The 20151-nt window shown below is 46.1% G+C and overlaps 1 protein-coding gene across 2 annotated transcripts in view; it reads left to right on the forward strand.

Moving 5' to 3' along the window:
* Window positions 1–20151, forward strand: part of UBA6 (ubiquitin like modifier activating enzyme 6) — a 1035692-nt gene that overhangs the window by 511828 nt on the left and 503713 nt on the right. For both annotated transcript variants that reach the window (XM_086961917.1, XM_086961916.1), the window contains exons 19-20: window positions 16818–16999; window positions 19816–19921. In XM_086961917.1, the coding sequence (XP_086818043.1) occupies window positions 16818–16999; window positions 19816–19921 (288 nt within the window). The remainder of the gene's footprint in view (window positions 1–16817; window positions 17000–19815; window positions 19922–20151) is intronic.

Raw genomic sequence — 20151 nt, forward strand, 5'->3', positions numbered from 1 at the left:
GTCTATGAGATCTACGGTAAGGACTATTCTCTGACCTTCTCCTCCACACCACCTTCACGGGTGTCACACATAGATGACATCTCCACGTTTACTGATGTTCTGGGTAGGGGGGCAAGAAAACTTAACATTTCTTTGCATACCCCCATCAATCATCTTCGATACCCTGCACCACCGGTCTGCTCCTAGACCTCTGCTACCTTTGGTGCCCGGATTCCTGGAACCGGCAATGGCCACCTTTCTTGCTCCTGCGACGGTGGGGTCGGTACACTCCAGAATTGCAAAGAAGTACAAGGCTCCAGCGGAGGACCCCTTGTTCCTCAGGACAGATCCACCAGCTGAATCAGTCATTGTGGCGGCAGCCATGAAATCCCATTCTGCTTCCACCTCGTCCTCGGTACCCCCGGAAAAGGATAGTAAGCAGGTGGATTTGCATTGAAGGAGGATGTGCAGCACTTCTGCGTCATTCATGAAAGTTGTCAGTGCCTCCGCTCTCCTCGGACGATACGATAGATCTCTCTGGGACTCTCTCACTCGTTTCACAGAGAAGCTTCCCAAAGAAGACCGGCAGGACTTCCCTGAGATTCTCCAGGAGGGAGGACTCGTAGCCAACCAAGTAATCAGTGCAGCAGCGGATGCTTCTGACCTCGCAGCTCATGGTTAATCCCATGGTGTTTGCTTACGACGCTAGGCTTGGCTACGCCTTACAGGCCTCAAGCCTGATGCTCAAAAGAAGATACTAAACCTTCCTTTCAAAGGAACATCTCTGTTTGGGTCTCAAGCCGACGACGTGATGACTAAAATAAAGGCAGAGATGGAAACGGTTAAAGCTGTTGGGTTGGAGAAACGCAAAGAGTTCAAAAAGCGTTTTCGTCAAGGCGACAAGCGGTCTTACCAACAGAGGGTTCAAACCCCTCAATGGTCATCTCAAACACAGCAAAGGTCTCAGTTTCAGCAGAAACGCCCTGGTAGAGGCAGAGGAAATAATAGCAAACAGTCCACCGCCAAACAGCCTCCAAAGCCTTGAGTTGTTGCTTTCTCCTCAACTGTTCACCACTCCGGTGGGAGGGAGTGTAGCTTGCCACCTGGAAGAGTGGAAATCCATAACAAAGACAAATGGGTGCTGAGTATTGTGCAGCATGGTTACTTGCTGAGGTTCAAGTCACCTCCTCCGCAAGTGTTCCCTCAACTCAAGCACTTTTCTTGCCTTCAAAGTCAGCTGTTGAAGGGCGAAGTCTCTACCCCTCTCATGAAGAAGGCCATAGAGGAGGTCCCTTGAAGAAATCAAGGACTATACTCCAGATACTTTCTAGTCCAAAAACGAGGAGTAGTCAAAGTGTACAGACCTATCCTCGACCTACTTCTGCTGAACAGGTTCATCAGAAAAGAAAAATGTTGCATGCTAACCCTGCACCAGATCTTTCCACACCTTCACCAGGGAGACTGGATGTGTGCCATCGACATGCAGGACGCGTACTTTCATATACCTGTCTCAGTAAAGCACCGGAAATTCCTCAGGTTTCAGATCGACCGCCGCCACTACCAGTATTGAGTGCTGCCGTTCGGCCTCAAGTCCGCCCCATGGACATTCTCCAAGTGCATGACGGTGGTGGCTGCCTTCCTCCGCAGATGGAAAATCTTCATCTACCCCTGTCTAGACGATTGTCTTCTGAAAAGCTCCACGCCTGTTCTGCTTCAGAAACATCTATCGTACTGTCTCAGCCTGATACATTCCTTGGGGTTGCAGGTCAATTACAAGAAGTCAATGCTCAACCCCACCCAGCGAATACACTACCTGGGTGCCTCCTTGGACTCTGCAAAGGCAAGCGTGTGTCCTTCGGCGGAGAGGTTGTCATCCATGCTTCTAAAGTGTCGCATCCTGCTAGACACTCAAAGTCCCACAGCCAGACAAGTGTTGTCTCTTCTGGGATCAATGGCTTCGTTAATCTACATCGTGCCCAGTGCACGCTTTCACATGAGGCCTCTGCAGCAGGCCCTAGAAGACCCATGGTCTCAGAGATCAGGACACTGGGAGAATCAGGTCTCTCTCAACCAAAGTGCCGGAGACTCCATCAGATGGTGGATGAAGCGCTCTTATCTTTTACGGGGACTCCCATTCCATCAAACGCCTCCATCACAGACAGTGGTCACGGATGCCTTGATGCACGGCTGCGGTGCTCATATGGACCAGCTTCAAGTTCAGGGTCTCTGGTCCGATGTGGAAAGAGGCTACCACATCAACTTCCTGGAGCTCCGGGCTGTCTACCTGGCGCTCAAGTCCCTCTACCCGGCGCTCACGTCCCTCTACCCGTCTCTACGCACCAGCCACATTCAAGTTCAGACAGACCACACAACAACAATGTTCTATCTGAACAAGCAGGGAGGCACAAGGTCACGAGTTTTGTCTCTGGAAGCTCAAGCCATTTGGCACTGGCTTCTGGCGAGGGGCCTCTCCATTGTGGCAGTTCACTTGCCAGGAATCCTAAATGTTCAGGTGGACGGCCTAAGCAGAGACTTCGTAGAGGCGCACGACTGGGTGCTCAGAGAAGAGGTCCCGCAAGAGGTGTTTCGGCAATGGGGAGTACCAGACATAGATTTGTTCGCAGACGCGGAAAACGCAAAATGCCCCGTCTTCACGTCCAGATTTCCCCAACAAGGATTACACGGAAATGCTCTTTTGATCAGCTGGTCTCAGACATTGCTCTACCCCTTTCCTCCCCTGCCTCTGATCCCGGCGGTGATACAGAAGTTCTACAGTACCAACACCAGGATGATCTTGATAGCGCCGGAGTGGCCACGGCAGTGGTGGTACCCGGATCTCCTCCAGCTGTCGGAAGACCTTCACCGGAGACTTCCATGCCGCCCAGACTTGCTGACCAAAGACGGGGGAAGGTGTTTCGCCCCAGCCTCCCTTCCCTTCACTTGACGGCATGGCTCCTGAGGTCATCCAATATGGCCACCTAGACCTTTCAGCTGATTGCATGAACATTCTTAAAGAGGCAAAGAGGCCCTCTACTAGACAGTCTTATGCTTTCAAATGGAAGATATTTTACATTTGGTGCTTAGACAACTCTCTTGATCCTATCCACGGTCAAGAGCAGGTGATTCTACCCTATTTGTTACATTTGGCAAGGTCAGGCCTGAAGTACCCCTCCATCAGGATTCACTTGGCGGCAATCACAGCCTACAGGAAGTCTCCTTCTCAAACATCATTCTTCCTTATGCCTGTGGTTAAAGATTTCCTAGAAGGGCTTAAGAAAGTGTTTCCACCAGTGAGATCCCCCTCTCCTCCCTGGGAACTTAACATTGTACTTACAAAATTGATGGGTGCTCCCTTCAAGCCTATCCATAAGGCGTCTTTGCAGCACCTGACCTGGAAAGCTGCTTTTTTGGTAGCTATCACCTCTGCCCGTAGGGTGAGCGAGCTCCAGGCCCTATGTTGCAAGGAACCTTACACTGTTTTTCATGCTTATAGAGTGATTCTGAGGACGCACCCAGGTTTTTTGCCTAAGGTGGTCTCGGACTTTCATATTAATCAGACCATTACTCTGCCTACTTTCTTTCCTCAACCAACCACTCCCCCGGAGAGATCCCTAAACTCTCTTGATCTCCGGAGCGTTCTGATGTTTTACCTAGCTAAGACTCTTCCACTTAGGAAATCAGACAGGCTTTTTCTTAATTATGGGTCAACTAATACCGGTCTGTCGGCCTCAAAGAGATCTATGTCACGATGGTTCGTCTCCTGTATTGCGCTGTCTTACCAATTAGCTAACAAAGCATTACAGAGCAGACCTCATGCACACTCTACCAGAGAGAAAGCTTCTACTACAGCTCTCCTTCGTAACATTCCAATCTCTGAGATTTGTAAGGCCGCTACATGGTGTTCTGTACATACCTTTACTTGCCATTTTTGCCTTGATTCAGATGAACATGCCGATGCCCAAGTGGGACAGACCTTTTTAAGGAATCTGTTTGCATAACTGCATTTTATATAAGATGTTTATTCTTGTTTTTTGCTGTATACTTGTTTGCTTGTCCGCGAGACTTTGGGTATGGGCTTGCTAATCTATTCCTAGATTATGACTATTGATGAGTATCCCCTGGATGAGAAGGATTAGTTACTTACCTGTAATCCTAGTTCTCATCCAGGGGTATACTCATCAAAGTCATAAGCTCCCACCCACCTCCCGGGACGAGCATTACTGCAAAGTTATTGTATGATAATTTACTCAGGTGATTAGACACCTCCAAAAAGAACTGACCTAACTGCCACCTGTGGTGCATCATGGGATCAAGGGGTCTTTTGCAGGTCTTAAAGACACGGTACCCCTACTCTAATGCCTTAAAGGCAAGGTGTCAGTTTTCTTTGTTTCTTTATACTCGACTGCAGCCTACTGGCAAATGCCTGCAATTACAGGTTTCTCTATGGCAATAAAGCTTTGTTGTAAGACAAATGTTTACTGCTCTCTTTCTTCCTTAGGGGTTGGGAGAGTATAGGTGCTACTATACAAACCTATGTAATTTTTAGCATTTTGGCCATTATGGAAATATTTAGGCTGCATTTATATATGTTTTCACTTATGCATATATATGTATATGTATCTATTTTCTATATGCTGCGGGATCCCGCACATGGGCGGGGATTATTCATAGATTATGACTTTGATGAGTATACCCCTGGATGAGAACTAAGATTACAGGTAAGTAACTAATCCTCATTCACCACTACCAGGTTTGCCACACAATAATACACCTTGAGATATGGCAAGGCAATGCCCTCATCCTAGTCAATGTTGTTAGGGCTATACGGGGGGGGGGCCCTATTCCAAAGCAGCGTTCTTGTGACCTCATCCACTTACCTAAAAACCTGTCCGACACTGCATAGGGTGTATTCTGGAGGACCTACAGGAACTTTGGGAGGTAATCTAATTTTAAACATTGCTGCCTTGCCTAGCAAGGACAGCGGGAGGCTGTACCACTGACCCACATTTTGCCTTTTGGCCTCTAGAATCCTCCTCAGGTTAGCTCTGAAGAAGTGCTCCCAGTTAGATTTAATATAGATACCCAAGTACTTGCAACCCTCCGGTTTCCACCGTACCGGGAAGTCTCCCATCGGAGGGCACCACACTGTCAGTAGATATGGCAGTTGATGGCAACCCGTGTATTCCCTGTAGACCTGCAATATTTCCAGAATGCGCCGTAATGACCGATTGGGCTCCGCCAGAAACATTAGAATGTCATCCACGTAGAGGAATATCGCGCCCTCCAATCCCGGGTTTCCAGCTCAAAGTCCTGATTTGGGCATCCTTCCGGATCCATCTGACCAGCAGCTCAAGAGTCACAGCAAACAATAGCGGGTAAAGTGGGCATCCCTGCCTGGTGTCTCTCCTGATCCTTATATCTTCTAACAGCACTCCGTTCACCTTCACCCATGTAATGCTGTCCTGGTAAAGCAATTTAACCATCCCAGAAACTAACCACGCTTCTCCTCTAATACTGCCCACAAGTATGACCAATCCAGGTATTCTACACCTTCTCTGCGTCTCATGACCATATAATTGCGGGCTCCTGAATTGTCCCACTGCTTACCAAACAGCCAAATAATCGTTGGAGATTGTGATGTGTCGCCCTATGCGACATAAAGACTGACTGGTCTTCTTTGACCAGGTTTTCCATTATCTGCAGCATACGGTTTGTTGGCACACTCACCAATATTTTTGCATCCAAATTAATCAAGAATATCAAGCGATAGATAGCACACTCCTCCCTTGGTTTCCCTTCCTTGTAGATTGGGACAATCAATGCCAGATGCATGCCTTCTGCTAGCTCCCCTCCCATCTGGCACACCTATAAAGTTGCATCACCATATCTTGATTTGAAAATTGGAATGCAGATTTGAAATTTAAGAATCCCAGGATGATGTAATAAGTCCTGTCTCGTTCTACTTTAACTGACAATCTTGTGGTTTTGAATTTTCTTTTACGGAGTACAAATATTTTGTGAACATTTTGGTTACTTTTATGAACCAGAGAAGTCCAGTCTTCTGGGCATTTCAGCAGTGCACGAAGGGAACGTCTCCCAGGTAGGGAGACGTATTCTCAACACCTATAGAGTTACCTCAAGTGAGGCACCACTTGCACCGAATACACCTAAAGAACTCTGGTGGGAAGCCATTAGGGCCCGGAGTCCAATCCATTTTCAGTTTGGTGAGGGCCTCCGCAATCTCTGGATGTGAAATCTCCACTTTTAGTGCTTCACCGTTATCCTCAGCTAGCGTAGGCATCGAAAGATCCTGGACAAAGCCCGACAGACCATCCCCATCACCAGAAGCATAGGAGCTATACACTTCACACATGTGCAATGCCAGCAGCCAAGCAATGGCCTTCAGCATCTCTGCCAGGGTTCCATCACTGCCCTTTATACCCCTTATCCACCAGTGCCCCTCGTCTCATCTTGACAGCTGTGGCAATAACTTTCCAGCCTTGTCTCCAAACTCTAATCCTGTTTAGCTGGAAAGCAGACCTTGGCCTCTTGGTGTGCTAACACCCGATATTCCTCCAGGGTCTTCTCAACCTCAGCCGCTAAGCCTGGCGTTGGGGCAGCTGTGAATGCTGCCCCTGATTCCACTATTTGTTTCTCTAGGGCCACACATTCGCTCTCTTCTTACCAACAGTATGTGAAATCATATGTCCCCCTCCCCATATCACCGTCTTGTAGGCCTCCCATAGTACCACCCCAGAGCACATTGTACCCTTACTTTCCTCAAAATACATTCTAGTCTCCGTTACCAACTGTTCCGTGGTGCTCCACTCCATGAGGTCCCAGGTATCTAATCTCCATACCCCTCTTCATGACCCACATGGCCCCTGGCATTTTGCCGTTACGTGGCAGATCACGGGCTTCCCCCCGCCAACCAACCAGCCTGGTGCCTGGGGACTTACAGATAGTCTAGTATGGAAAGGGATTTCAGAGTTAGATCATGCCAGAAATCCGCCAAACCCATAGACCCCAGAAACATTGCCAGCTATGTATCTACCCATGGCAGTATCTGGAACTGCATCACTCAGTTCATGTCATGCCAGAAATTCGCCAAATCCATAGACCCCAGAAACGTTGCCAGCTGTGTATCTACCCATGGCAGTATCTGAAACTGCATCACCCAGTTCATGTCCCCACTCATGGTTAGGTGAAGGTCCCCCCCCCCCACCAAGAATCGTGAAGGCTTCTGGCACATCTACAAACCAGTCCCCCATACGTGCCAGGCCATCTTGTTTGTAGGCCAGGATTGAGATACCAGGAGACTATCATAAGGGGGAGCCCTTTCCAAGTTCCAGAAGCTGCCGCCCTGCAACCATTCCCACCTCCCCTGCTACCCCACCTGAACTCGTTGAAAGAGTCTTATATTAAACAATCAACACTTATTCCTGGCTTCCCGCAGTAGTACTATGTCTGGGGCATGTCTGGATAAGAAGTTTGGTACCACACCTCTCTTGATACTACCCTCCAGACCATTCATGTTCCATGAAAGAATCCGCAAGCCCACAACTGTCTATCCCCGGGGGGGTCATGCCTTACGGGTCCCTGCACCGTATTCTAAGACATTCATACCTGTTTGAACGAAACATTACCACTGTCGAATAGTTGAACAGCCCTGCTCCCCAACTGAAAAACCGCACCATCCTCACATCCTCTCACGGTTACCTTAAAACTACCCTCCTCCCCCAATGCTTGAGGTTCCTGTCGCTGTCCCCCAACTAGTCACTGAACCGTCCTGTCTAAGGAATGCAGAACTGTAAACAAGGTGCTGGCAGCGAGCCGGGGCCCGCAATTAGAAACAACCAATCACACATTCAAGTCATCCGTCATGGGGGTCACCACAGGAAGCGCCCCCTCCTCACATTCTCCGGCAGTGGCCAAAGACTCCCTATCCGTGGTGTCCTTATCAGCATCCTTGTCCATCTCCAAAGTTGACCACCAGTTTTCCACTGACCAAGCATGGCCGCCCTAGATTTCCACCACTACCCTTACCCTGCCTATCTCAGATTGGGGTCTTGATGGGGACAGCTTCTGGGCTCCGCCACTTTTCCTGCCTTGACCTCTACATCTTGAAATGAAATGAAATGAAAAGACCATTTGTTAAGCGCGATAGCTACCCTAAGGCGTCCTAGTGCTGCGGACAAACGCGTGCAAGAAGATAGTTAGGAACTATACAGATTTGTTGAAGAGCAGAGTTTTTAAAAGCTTCCGGAAGGGGAGCAGATTGGGCTCTGCCCTCAAGAGGAGGGGGAGAGGGTTCCAGAGTTTAGCCGAGTTATAAGCAAAGGAGTGGCTGTGGGAAGTTAGCCTGGCATATGATGTCCACTAGTTCTAGTGGGCACCTTGCACCAGTCTAATCGACCCTTATTGATGGTGGTTGTAAAATCAACATTATAGAAAGCTATCCTAGTGGTAGCGTGAACCAGCAGTCATCAGGCTAAGACTTCAGTAGGCGAGTTAAGCAAGTTGTTTTACCAATTATAATCTCTTGAATACCAAATGAAAGGGCACCACACAAGGTAGGTAAAAATACAATACAAGTCACACAATTAATATACAATAAGTTGCACAGTATACGTTATGCCCTAGGGGCCTCACAAAGAATGTACTAAGAAAGTGGTATAAGAACCACGAGAGAATTAGAAAGCAGGCCTGGGGCCTGTGGAATCGCTGGGGCTACTCTAGTCGACCAAAGGTTAGGAGGTAGGAGTCCGACCAGAGACGCGTGCAGTGTCTAAACACGGCGCGGGTTACCATTGACCTTCTATGGAGATCGTAAGAGTTACAAATATACAATTTAAGGACACTTCCGGATGGACTAGGAAGGAACCCTTTTAAACTAGGACACTTTGAGAGTCAAGACCCACCGGAGCACCGAAGTACTCGTGTTACCTCACCCAGGGAAGCCGGGTGCAAAGGTGTCTTTTCGTGTCGGGTTTTATCGTCGTTTTCTATGGAGAGCTGCAAAGAAGTGCTGCAGGCGGCCAGAGGAAAAGTGTCTGGGTGGATTGAAGATCTGAAGAAACTGAAAGCAGAAGGGAGAGAGTCTGGGTCACTAGCCAGTGACCAGGAAGGAACCAGTCGATGTCGGGGGATTTCAGGTGAAGTAGTCGAACTTGTCTCTTCAGCCACGAGGTCCAGGAGGCATCAATAATGACCAGGCGCTGGATTCGAGCTGTCCCACGATGGATCTAGTTAACTGTGTTGTCGGTATCCGGAATGGACCCAAAAAGCCTTGGCAACCGCAACCCACGCAGGATATCGAGATTGGCTCTGTTGCAGACCAGCAAGGTCTGTGGCTCTTCTCCTTTGCAGGGAAGCTGGAGCAAGCCTGGGTCAACCTGGAAAGCAAGTTAGTTGTAAAGGAAGGTCTTCAGGGGGCTCACTAGCCAACGGGCAAGGAACCGGGAAGACGCGTTGAGCTCAAATGCAAAAGCGGGGCCCACGACGGAACACTCGCGGAGTGTGGGGGCATGGGCTTCGGTGCAAATGGTGCTTGTGGCTGGGGCTTCAAGCACCCCAAAGCACAACTTCGAGATACCTCGTTGAAGGAGTGCAGCTTGCAAAATGCAGGATGTTCAGGAGTTCCGGTCCCACGTCTCTCGTGTCCCTCACGTGTCTCAGCCTTGCTGTGTATGTGGGTTGGGGTCAGAGATGTCTGGAAGTCCGTGTCCTGTGTAGCAGATCCTTCGAAATTCGGCGGGAGCCTCGAAAATGCAGACCAGCAAAGTTGCTGTTGGTGCCTGTTTGAACAGGGTGGTCACTCTTTGACCACAAGGGAGATATCTTCTGTCTTTCAGTCAGAATGGAACGTTGAAGGTCCAGGAAATGTCTTTCAAAGATTTGTCTACGGTAATCTAAAGTCCTAGGGACACAGCTCCTATACTTATACTAAGGATGGGGGCTGGACTACCTGGCTAGGTCCCTCCTATGGGTGGACCTGGGAAGGGGGTGGTTACACCCCTTTCCCTTTGTCCAGTTTCACGCCAGAGCTGGCGCTGTGTGCCCCAGCAACCGGTTTGAACTGGGCTATGCATGGAGCACCATGTGTGCCCCAGGCAGTGTCTGGAAAGCATTCACTAAATGCAGCCCTCCCTGCCCCAATACACTAAAAGCCTGTCAGGGGAGGTGCCAGCACCTCCCTGGACAGGAAACCTATTGTCCAGGCCTCCCCTACCAGAGTTTCGTAACGCAGCAGGAGGTCAGACTCGTGTCTGTGGCAGCAGCATCCATTTTGTGATGCTGAGGCTCTGTTTAACTTTAACCGGGTACACCAATAACTACATGTCTTATCCCTCTAGAAGGGTGGGATGCTTCCCCCGCCACCAGGACTTGCGGGGGGTATGGCGGGGGGTAGTGTTCCAAAGTGTTTGACACCTTACACAACATGTTTTAATAAAGCAAAACCAAAGTTAGCATTAACTGCGAGGATTATAATGTACTTAAGAGTATATGGTATGGCTATATCATAGAACAGCTATAAGGAGATGGTTCCGAAAGCTGCAGGGGGACTCAGCTCATGCTAGGGCACCCTCTCACATAAAACCAAGCACTCTGCCTCCAGGATTGTCGCGGCCTGCCATAGGAGTGACTTATAGGTGTATATGTGTCAATATGTATATATAGATATAGCCAGTGGAGGTTCCTTAGTCTGGGATTGTTTGGGAGTTCTGAAGGAGTGTTCGGGCTGCGCAGTTTTGGATGACCTGGAGTTTGCACAAGGAGAATTGATGGGCCCCTAGATAGAGGGCGTTCCCAAAGTCCAGGCATGATAGGATGAGACCATGAACCATAATCTGTTTTGCCTGGAAGGGAAGTAGGGGAACAATTTTTCGAAGTAGCCTTAGTAGACCGTAGCAGGTGGCTGAGAGTTTAGCTGCTTGATGTTTAAAGTTGAGAGAGTTATCCAGCCAAATGCCCAGGCTCTTGATGGTGTCCTTTGGCACTGGAACAGGACCTAGGCAGTTGGGCCATAGTGAGTTTATATTAAGCTTGGGGGTTTTACCTAAGAGCATGAGCTCAGTTTTGTCCCCGTTCAATTTTAAGCAGGAGAGTGTCATCCATTTGGCCACCTCCTCCACACATCCACTCAGGTTGTTAGAGAAAGTGTTTGGTTGATTAAGGGCCACCACTAGCTGAATGTGGTCGGCACAAGTAATGATTTTTGTGCGGAAAGGACGGACAATCTCAGCTAGGGGGCTCATATAAACGTTAAATAGTGTGGGACTCAGGGAGGAGCCCTGAGGCACGCCGCAGCTGAGTGGCTTGCTGGGGGAGGTGATATCGTCCTCAAAAACCTGAAAGGAACGGTCTTCCAAGAAGGAGATGAACCAAGTGATGGCGTTTACTGAAACTCCTAAGTTGGTAAGTCAGTGTATTAGTAGGTCATGATTTACAGTGTTGAATGCGGCACTTAAGTCAAGGAGGATGATTGCTGCAGAGCCTCCTTGATCAAGGATCTTCCTGGCCTCCTCAGTTACTGTGAGGAGAGCCGTTTCGGTCCCATGCATGGGAAGGAATCCTGTCTGGGAGAGATCAAATAAATGGTTGTTCTCCATGAACTCTACCAGTAACGGGTTTACATATTTCTCCAGGATCTTGCTCAGCCATGGTAACAGGGAAATTGGCCGGTAATTGCTGGGATTGTGTTGGTCTAGGTCAGGCTTTTTTAAGAGAGCCTTAACCATGGCGAGCTTCAGGGGGGGAGGGACAATGCAGGAGGAGATAGAGGCGTTGAGCAGGTCGAGTGTGGTGGGAAGAATGTTGCCAATAGCTGGCAGCAGAGCGCATGGGGGTGCCGGGTCTTGGGGGAGCCAGATTTCAGCTGGTGCATAATGGATTCTAATGTGGTGAGATTGAGAGGGGGGGGGTGTCCAGGATGGCCGAAGATCAGGGTCCTGCAGCTCCCCTTGTTATTGGACACTGGATATAGTGCACTTGTTATCCTTTTGTCTCCAGCCAATCCCAAACTTCCATCTACGATCCGGAGAAATCGGAGCTCTCTGAGCCTGTGACACAGGGCTTTGCATGAAACAGCAATTCATATTTAAGACCCAGAGACCTCAGCTGTTTCTGACTTTCAAAATAGGACTCCCTCTGGTCCTTGGTTGTATAATCCAGATAGATGTTGACCTATCTGCCATCTAGCTGTCAAACTCTGTGCACCCTGGCAACTTGCAGGATGTGATCCCGGTCTCGGAAGTTAAATAGCTGTGCCACAGTGGCTCTTGCGGAGGCACCTGAGAGTTGGAGGACTTCCTGGCACCCTGTGTGCTTTCTCTACAGTAAACAGTTGTGACCGTTTCCCTGCTAGCACCACTGTCTCCAACCAGTCCTCAACATACAACTTGGTCGACTGGCCCTCTGCCCTTTTCGGGACCCCCACCAGGCAAATGTTATTAAGAAAAGAGACGCCCCTCCAGGTTATCCAGTTTCACCGCCATGATGGCATTTTACACCTCTAACTTGTCTAGGCATGTTTGAGCCTTCCCCAATGTTGGTGTAATTTGTGTGAGGGTGCTTTTTACAGTGCCTTCTCTCTGTGGCAATTTCATATGGTCTTCCAGCAGCAACCCTACCTCCTCGGTGACCGTGTCTGTATTGATTTCCAGGGTGGACTTGGTATCCCTGATTGTTGCAAAAATATCAGCTGTGTGGACCCCAGAATCCGGTCAGTCACATCCAAGGGATGGTTCCCCATGCCATCCAACAGGCACCATGGTTCCCCTTGCCACTCCTGTTTTGTCCTCTTCGCTCGGCCTATCACTCAGTTGTTGTACTTCTTTCTCCTGGGGCCGGCCATCAGGGAGTTTACCTCCATCCACGAATCCGGGCCCTTCGGCCTCTTCAACCAAACTCCACCAGTTTAAGCGCATCGTCCATCTTGCCTCTCAGCTGACAGGACAGAGCAGGCCAAGGCTGCAACGTTGCTGGCACACTGCAGCCCGCCTCCAGAAGCCAACCACGCCTCCCGCCTTCCCCCTCCCCCACATGCGCAGGCCGCAGCCAGCACTCCAGCTACGTCCCCCGGAATGGTAACAAGGGGGCCACACACCAGTCCCTGGTGAAGCGCTGCAGCCACTGTGCACGAGTACTCTGGCCCACCCCCTCACTGCTGGATTGTAACACTCTAGCAACCTGCTCCAGATAAATCCGGGGGTTCTCTCCCACCACTGAAGCTGTGCGTCTACTCCATTGCACTCCGTTGTCATTTGGCTCCGGTAGGCCCATTCAAGCCCAGGCCTCTTCCAGCTCGAGGTGGGCCCTTCTCTATCAGGCTTCTGCTCCAGCTACTACCTCTTCCAGGTATCCAGGTGTCTGCCTCTCTAGCTGCTGCTGCCCCAGGCTCTGTGGACACCGCCGGTGCTCGGACCGACCAATGCCTTCTACTGGCACACAAGTCCTCACCCCCCAGGTGAGGGGAGCATCGCACCAGGGGCCCCAGGCACTGTACCATGAATTTAGGGACCAGCGCCGCTGGGCTGCACTCCTCATGCCCCAGCCAGCCTCTGCAAGTCCTTCTGGTCAGTCTCATCATGCAGACTCACTATCAGCCTGTGTCGGTGGCTGTGCGGTAGCAACCGCTCCAGCACCTTCACTTCGATTCACAACAGCCCATCGCGATCTTGGTTCAGCAGGCAGCGATTCTGCTGCTGCTTTTCCTGCTGCCGGAGGACCTTTTAGACAGGGGAACCTCCAACTCTGATGTCTACCCGGGCTCGGACCCCCCTCAGGAGATTCTGAGTTCTTGCAGCAGCCCGCACAGATAAGGATCCCTGTGTTTCCAGGTCACCACTTGCGGAGCTCTACGGGAACCCATCCAACTCTATGCGGCCCCAGGCCACACCCCAAATTCCTTCTTTCATTAACTAGTTAACACTGCACAAAACGTGTAGTGCACCATGCTATGCTCACTTCCCACTTCATAAACATTCTCACCCGCTGTGTGAAAAAAAAATCTAAGATGTAGTAAATGCACAGGCACATTGTCCCCTTAGCGAGTAGTCATGGCACATCTTTTTACTTGAATTACTTCTTTGAAGCAAACCAAGTTGCAAACGTTTGAGCCCAACACTAGGTAGCAGGAGTATGCAGAGGATGTGAATCTATAGCACAACACTCTACAAACAGATGCTTACACAGTAGGTAATATTTTTCTTTCTGTCCTCACATGAAACTCGTACTAAAGTTAAGATGGAGACTCTGGGTCAGGATTGGTGTGGGGTTGTCTTTGATTTCATACAATTTTCCCTAAGGAGTTTGGTTTTCTTGAACTGAAGATTGTGGACTCTTCGGATGACATAGGAATATTGGTGAGGACCCACACATTAGTAAAGCCTGCTATCTATTTGTAAACCCACATTGCATTGGACACGTACCATTCCTATCGTGTGCATGCAGTAGAAACCTGCAGCAAAATAATAGGCAAAAGTGTTAAACTGCGTGGACATATCGTGGTACATGGAGATTAGGAAAAAAATATATTTTCTAAAGACAAACATCTTCATTCTGAATATTTGGAAGTGATTGGAAACACAGAACCAAAACTTGAAACAGACCATCACTTCATATGGCAAGGAAGGTTAGTGCAAACCTTGAACAACCAGGGAGGTATCTCTTGTTGCTATGCATGGAACCCAGAGGACTGGCTTAGTATTGTTGGTTTATTTATGGTGTCATTATAAATAATATAGGGCCTCTCCTAAAAGACACTTAATCCAAACATAAATGACAAATCCAGGGTTTTCAATATTATTTTTCAATTCCCTCGAGTGTATACAATTCAACTACTCTTGTTTGTCACAGTGTCTCACTAAAAACATCAATAACCACTACCATCCAGACTCCCCACCTTTCATCCAGTTTACACAATTCTCATCATCGGTAACTCACTCTCTACAGTGAAAGAAGTGAAGTGAAGAGAAGAAAGGAAAGGAAAAAAACAGTGCTTGTTCTTTTCGAGAACCATATAAAAACCTGGTGACACACATGATAGTAAGACAAAAGAATCGTGCCTTCCAAATTAAAAATGGTTCCCATCAAACCATGTTTAATTCTATACTGCCAACATGTTTCGTTGCTGTATTCTCTCGCAACTTCATCAGGGCTAATGGGGGTTCACCTTCTCAATCTTTCACTTCATAATTACATAAAAACCTGTGGTGGGAGACAACAACGCACAAAATAGAGCCAGTTGTAAAAATTCACATGCCTCCTACTCGGACAGCATGAATATCAAAATTGCAGTGGCACACAGTTCATTTTGAATATTATTACTGTTCTTTACCAGGAGGTTGCGAAATTACAGCTTACCTACAACCCTCCTCATTGGGACAAACGTGTCGATCGATCACGTGTCCCTTAGAAGACCGTCTACATTCTGGCCCTCTGTAATAGTATATAAACACAGTTTACTCGAAAGGGCATACATGATCCATTATTTGTATATCATTTTCTCCAAATCATGCGCTCTCATTATGTACTCATAACACAATCCTCAAGTTCGCTATTATTTATATTGGTCTTGAGCTGATTTACATACTCTCTGATTCCCATTCAACTTAGTTGCTTGAAAGTTAAAGCATAACTGCTTGCACAGTACTTTCGCCCACAGTGTACGCATCCATCCGAAAGTGCAATCTACTCTCACTATCATTAAAAAATCCCACGTACGCACCCGCTTACTACCAAGCCTCACGTGAACGGACACCTTACCTCCCAACATGATCCATCTTACCAGTGCCGCGTCCCACCGGCGTGTTAGGAGCTCCAACTCCGAGAGGACTGGATTAGTATTGTTGGTTTATTTATGGTGTCACCGTGACAGAATGAATTCAGTCTAATAGTTTGACTTGATAAGGGTTTGTGATAAGTTTATCAATTTTTAGGCATTTTAGGTCACTGCTAAATACGTTTGCTTTTGTATGAATATAGCTTTTCAAGAGATAGGCTCTGGAATCTGTAAAATCTTCTTCCAAATGTGAATGCTCATGTAGACTGTAATATATAAAATGCAATTATTTACAACTCCAGGAATATTTATTGTAGAAAGAGCAGTAGCATACCACTGGATTCTAATCCATTATAGCACCAGTAGCAGCTACTGCCCTTTACAGAAAAGCGAATGGCATCTAACAGAGTACTCCACAAGCATTACCATGTCTGTGTCAAAGCACTGCTTGAAGTTTTAGTCTTTGAGGATGTACCAGATTTGCAGTTTGCGTGGGAGTGTGTCCCATACATATGAGATGCTTCACCTTAAAACTCTTATCAGAATATGGCCCGTTTTTACTAATCGTAACCTTAGGTGTAACACTGGGTCTTCTAACCACTCACCGCGGTGTGGAGAATATACTAAGGGTTTGCTCTATAACAGAAAAAGGCATACCAATCCACCCATATGGGGAAGGGGCAAGCGGGGACACTTTCCCTCTCACTCTGTGAATTTTCCGCACCATGGTCCAGTTCACAGCTGGATGAAATTGACTGGGCGGATGGTAAGAATCTGTTCCACCCAGTTAATGCCTGTACTGGTAGAGGGGGATGTCTATATGTAAAGTGGGCATATTTACAGTTCTTTGTGGAGCATTGAAAAAACCCAGTCAATTGTTATAGATTATGATCTTCGTTGTCTATGTCCACCACATCCATAAAAGTAAAGATTAACGTTTACTTTCAGATTTCTGATCTTGAGATGGTGAAGTCATATTGTACGTCAGTTTGCAGGAACTTTCCTGAATTGATCTTTTGGAAACAGTTCTGTGTTTTTTCTGTTATTTTACAAGAAACCCAAGAGCTGCACTGCTGCACTAGCGACCTTGAACATCAACCCACAGCTAAAAATAGACCCGCATCTCAACAAAATATGCCCAGCCACTGAGAATACATATGGAGACAGCTTCTTCAACCAGCAAGATATTGTTGTAATGGCTCTCGACAACGTGGAAGCACGGCGATACATTGACAGGCATGTCTTTTCCAACATCTTTACCATTTTAAACTTTGCACCCATCTCGCATTGTTTGTCTTTACACTTATGACCATACAGAGTGTCTATTTCTAAGTTGTCTAGACAATGCAGCATTTATTTTTAATTTCTCAAAGTGTCCTGGAGTCTCAAAAGCGCATCTAACCTTATTTGCTTGAAACCTCTCTGCCTGGACTCAACTTCATCATTTTTTTCCAGTATTCTTGTACATTTTCTTTTCAACAGCCAGAAATAACCTATGAATGGCTTGTTCCATTACCTTACCATATGGTGATCTATAAAGTTCATGAAAAATAATTTAATGTTTTCATTTTTTACTTCAATATTTGTATTTCTTATGAATGCAATTTACCAAATGTCTTTAAACCCCTACAAAGTTTCACTTTTGTTTTACAGTCCTTTCAGACATTTTTACCTATGTAAACTGCTTTGAAAATTTGACAGTACTAAGACAATGAAGAATAAAATGAACAGGTTTCAAGTACTATAAAGTATTATAAAGAAGATAAATGCCATTTTGCAAATTAGCATTTAGAGGGAAAGTGTGTGTGTTATTCTTAATAAATAACGTTTTGCTGCTTTAACAAAATAATTATCATATTAATAAATATATTTGAACAATAAACAAGTAGGACTGAACACAGCCAAAACATTTGAGCAAGACAAAGACAGTACTGTCGGACATATCCCAGCATTACAATGAATAAAACTATTTTTACATTTCAAAAAGAGCAAATTGGACTAACAAGATAATTTATATAAATTGTAGCAAGCTTACAATTTTCCTCACATTGCAAAGAGAATATAGGCTACCATTAAAAAATATTTTGAGTGTTGAATGAAAAAGCCATAAGACATTTAATTGTTCACGGTATTGCACAACATCCACTGAAAAGCTGTGTTTTGTATCTCTAGCAGATTATGGTCTTGCAAAACTAAGATCAATTGGTCTTTAAAATTAGGCTTATACTGAAGGAATAAAATATATTTTTAGGTATTATAGGAAAAACATTGTAGCCGTAGCCAGTTAATTGTAATAGAAACCGAAGAACATTTGTTTAATCACTGTAATGTAAAATTAAATAATGAAATGAATCATGAAATCTAATATAAATAATGAAACTCATTCTAGAAACTGTAAGTAGCCTGATCTGTTATGAATCTCTAGTTTGCCTTGATAAACCTGTTGCAGGTAGTCCACCTTAGGATGGTTACAACTGATCAGAAAAGGCATCGCATACATTCGAAGGAGTACATCAAAGTTAGCTGCTGGGTTTTTAAGAAACTTTTTGTAGCATTACTGTGTACTTTGTTATTCTACTAATCTTCCTACAACTGAATAAAAATGTATTATTTAAGTTGAGAGCTCGGAATATATATTCAATTTTTCCCACTTCTTTTTTATTCTTGCATTCATTTGTGCGGCTTACTTCTTCAGCTTCACAATCTCTATCCAAAGTTGTTAATTACTACAACTTTTCTTTTGCGCCCTTCCATTTTGCCATTGCTTTTCATTATTCCTTCCTTCCCTCTTACATCGTCTGCTTTAAAGATTTCTGTCTTAACAAGTGCACTGTTTTTAGTTTTTTGGGGGGTCTTGCGTTTGCTTGCTTTTTTTATACAAGAAATCATTTTCTCAGTGATATTCAGTATTCCATATCTATGTAACTGCTTTGATCTGCAAATCTCTAGAGTATCCGGATCGACTCAAGTGAGGTGTGGTTGAAGTATTTATCAAAGATCAGCTGATAAATCTTCAGTAGTACAACAGGGCCCATCAACTGACTTAACATTCAAGTGACAACTCATTAATTCCAAAGCAGAATGAACACACAACCAATCATATAACAGTAGAAGCTTTACATCATAGTAGTGCATCATTCATTCATAGAAAGGGAAGCCAGAGAGAACCTGTAAGATGACAACATGCGGGATGCCACACATCTCGTTCCTTAAAAACATTTTTTTTTTTTAAATTAAACAAAGTACTGAAAAACTAGAAAAAAAATCATAATAGCAATAAGACGAACTCAGTGTACCTTCTGGGTACCTTGACTACCCGAGTACTTCTTTTCGAAACCGCATTATGTTCACTAATCAAATTAGACATTTGATTGTCTTTAACAGAGACTTTCTTGTTGTCTTTGGTAGAAATTGATTCACTTGTCAACATAGATTTTTTTTGATTGCCTTTACCAGAGACATTTCTGTTGTCATTGATAAAGAATAATTTGCTCCCTACCACAACATCTTTATTTACCTTAGTTATTCTTCCTATACTCCACCCTTGTCCATCTGAAACACGCAAAGCATTGCCCCTCACCTCGATAATTCTGACAGGGGCTCTAAACTTCGCAGACCCTTTCTTTAGTAGTATTGGCTCTTTAATGCATACCCAGTCAACTATTAGACTTTTCATTGTCCTGGTCGTGTTGAAGTTTGCTCTACCTCTCATATTTCTTTGGCAACGAACAGTGCTGAATTTGTTAATCATTAACTTTCCTTCACCACTATCTGTAGAGACATCACATCCCTGACCTTTCCTTTCCATGATCCAAAAAGGACACAATCTCTAAAGCACTTACAATGAAAATTAATATTGCTCTTGTCTGTGTAGCTTCTTTATTCTGTTGTGATTGATTACAATTCTGTTTTTTATAAACCCCACGCTGGGATATTGGATTTATTTGAGACTTGGGGGCGGGTGGGAAGGTGGTATGTAACACTGAGGAAACCACATGGAAATGTTACCATCTGAAATGTTTTTTGATTTTTGTTTGTTTTGAACTTGACAGTCGTTCAGTAGCAAACCTACGCCCCCTGCTAGATTCTGGCACAATGGGAACCAAAGGTCATACAGAAGTTATTATTCCTCATCTCACTGAATCGTACAACAGTCATGTAAGTGTGCAAGTGGCCTTATTTCGAAGGTTTATGGTGTGTACTTACTGTCCATATAGGGACCTTGCTTACTTTACAAAATACTGTGGTACATCTTCTGAGCACTGTAACGACTGGTGTGGGAGCTTTTCAACCGGAGCCTTGTACCTCTGATGTCATGTGACGTAGCCTTACCGTAACCCAAAACTGACCAACAAATACACCTGTTTAATTTTAGACCCTCAGGGTAG

The sequence above is a fragment of the Lissotriton vulgaris genome, chromosome 3_1, assembly GCF_964263255.1.
Source record: "Lissotriton vulgaris chromosome 3_1, aLisVul1.2, whole genome shotgun sequence".
NCBI lineage: Eukaryota > Metazoa > Chordata > Amphibia > Caudata > Salamandridae > Lissotriton > Lissotriton vulgaris.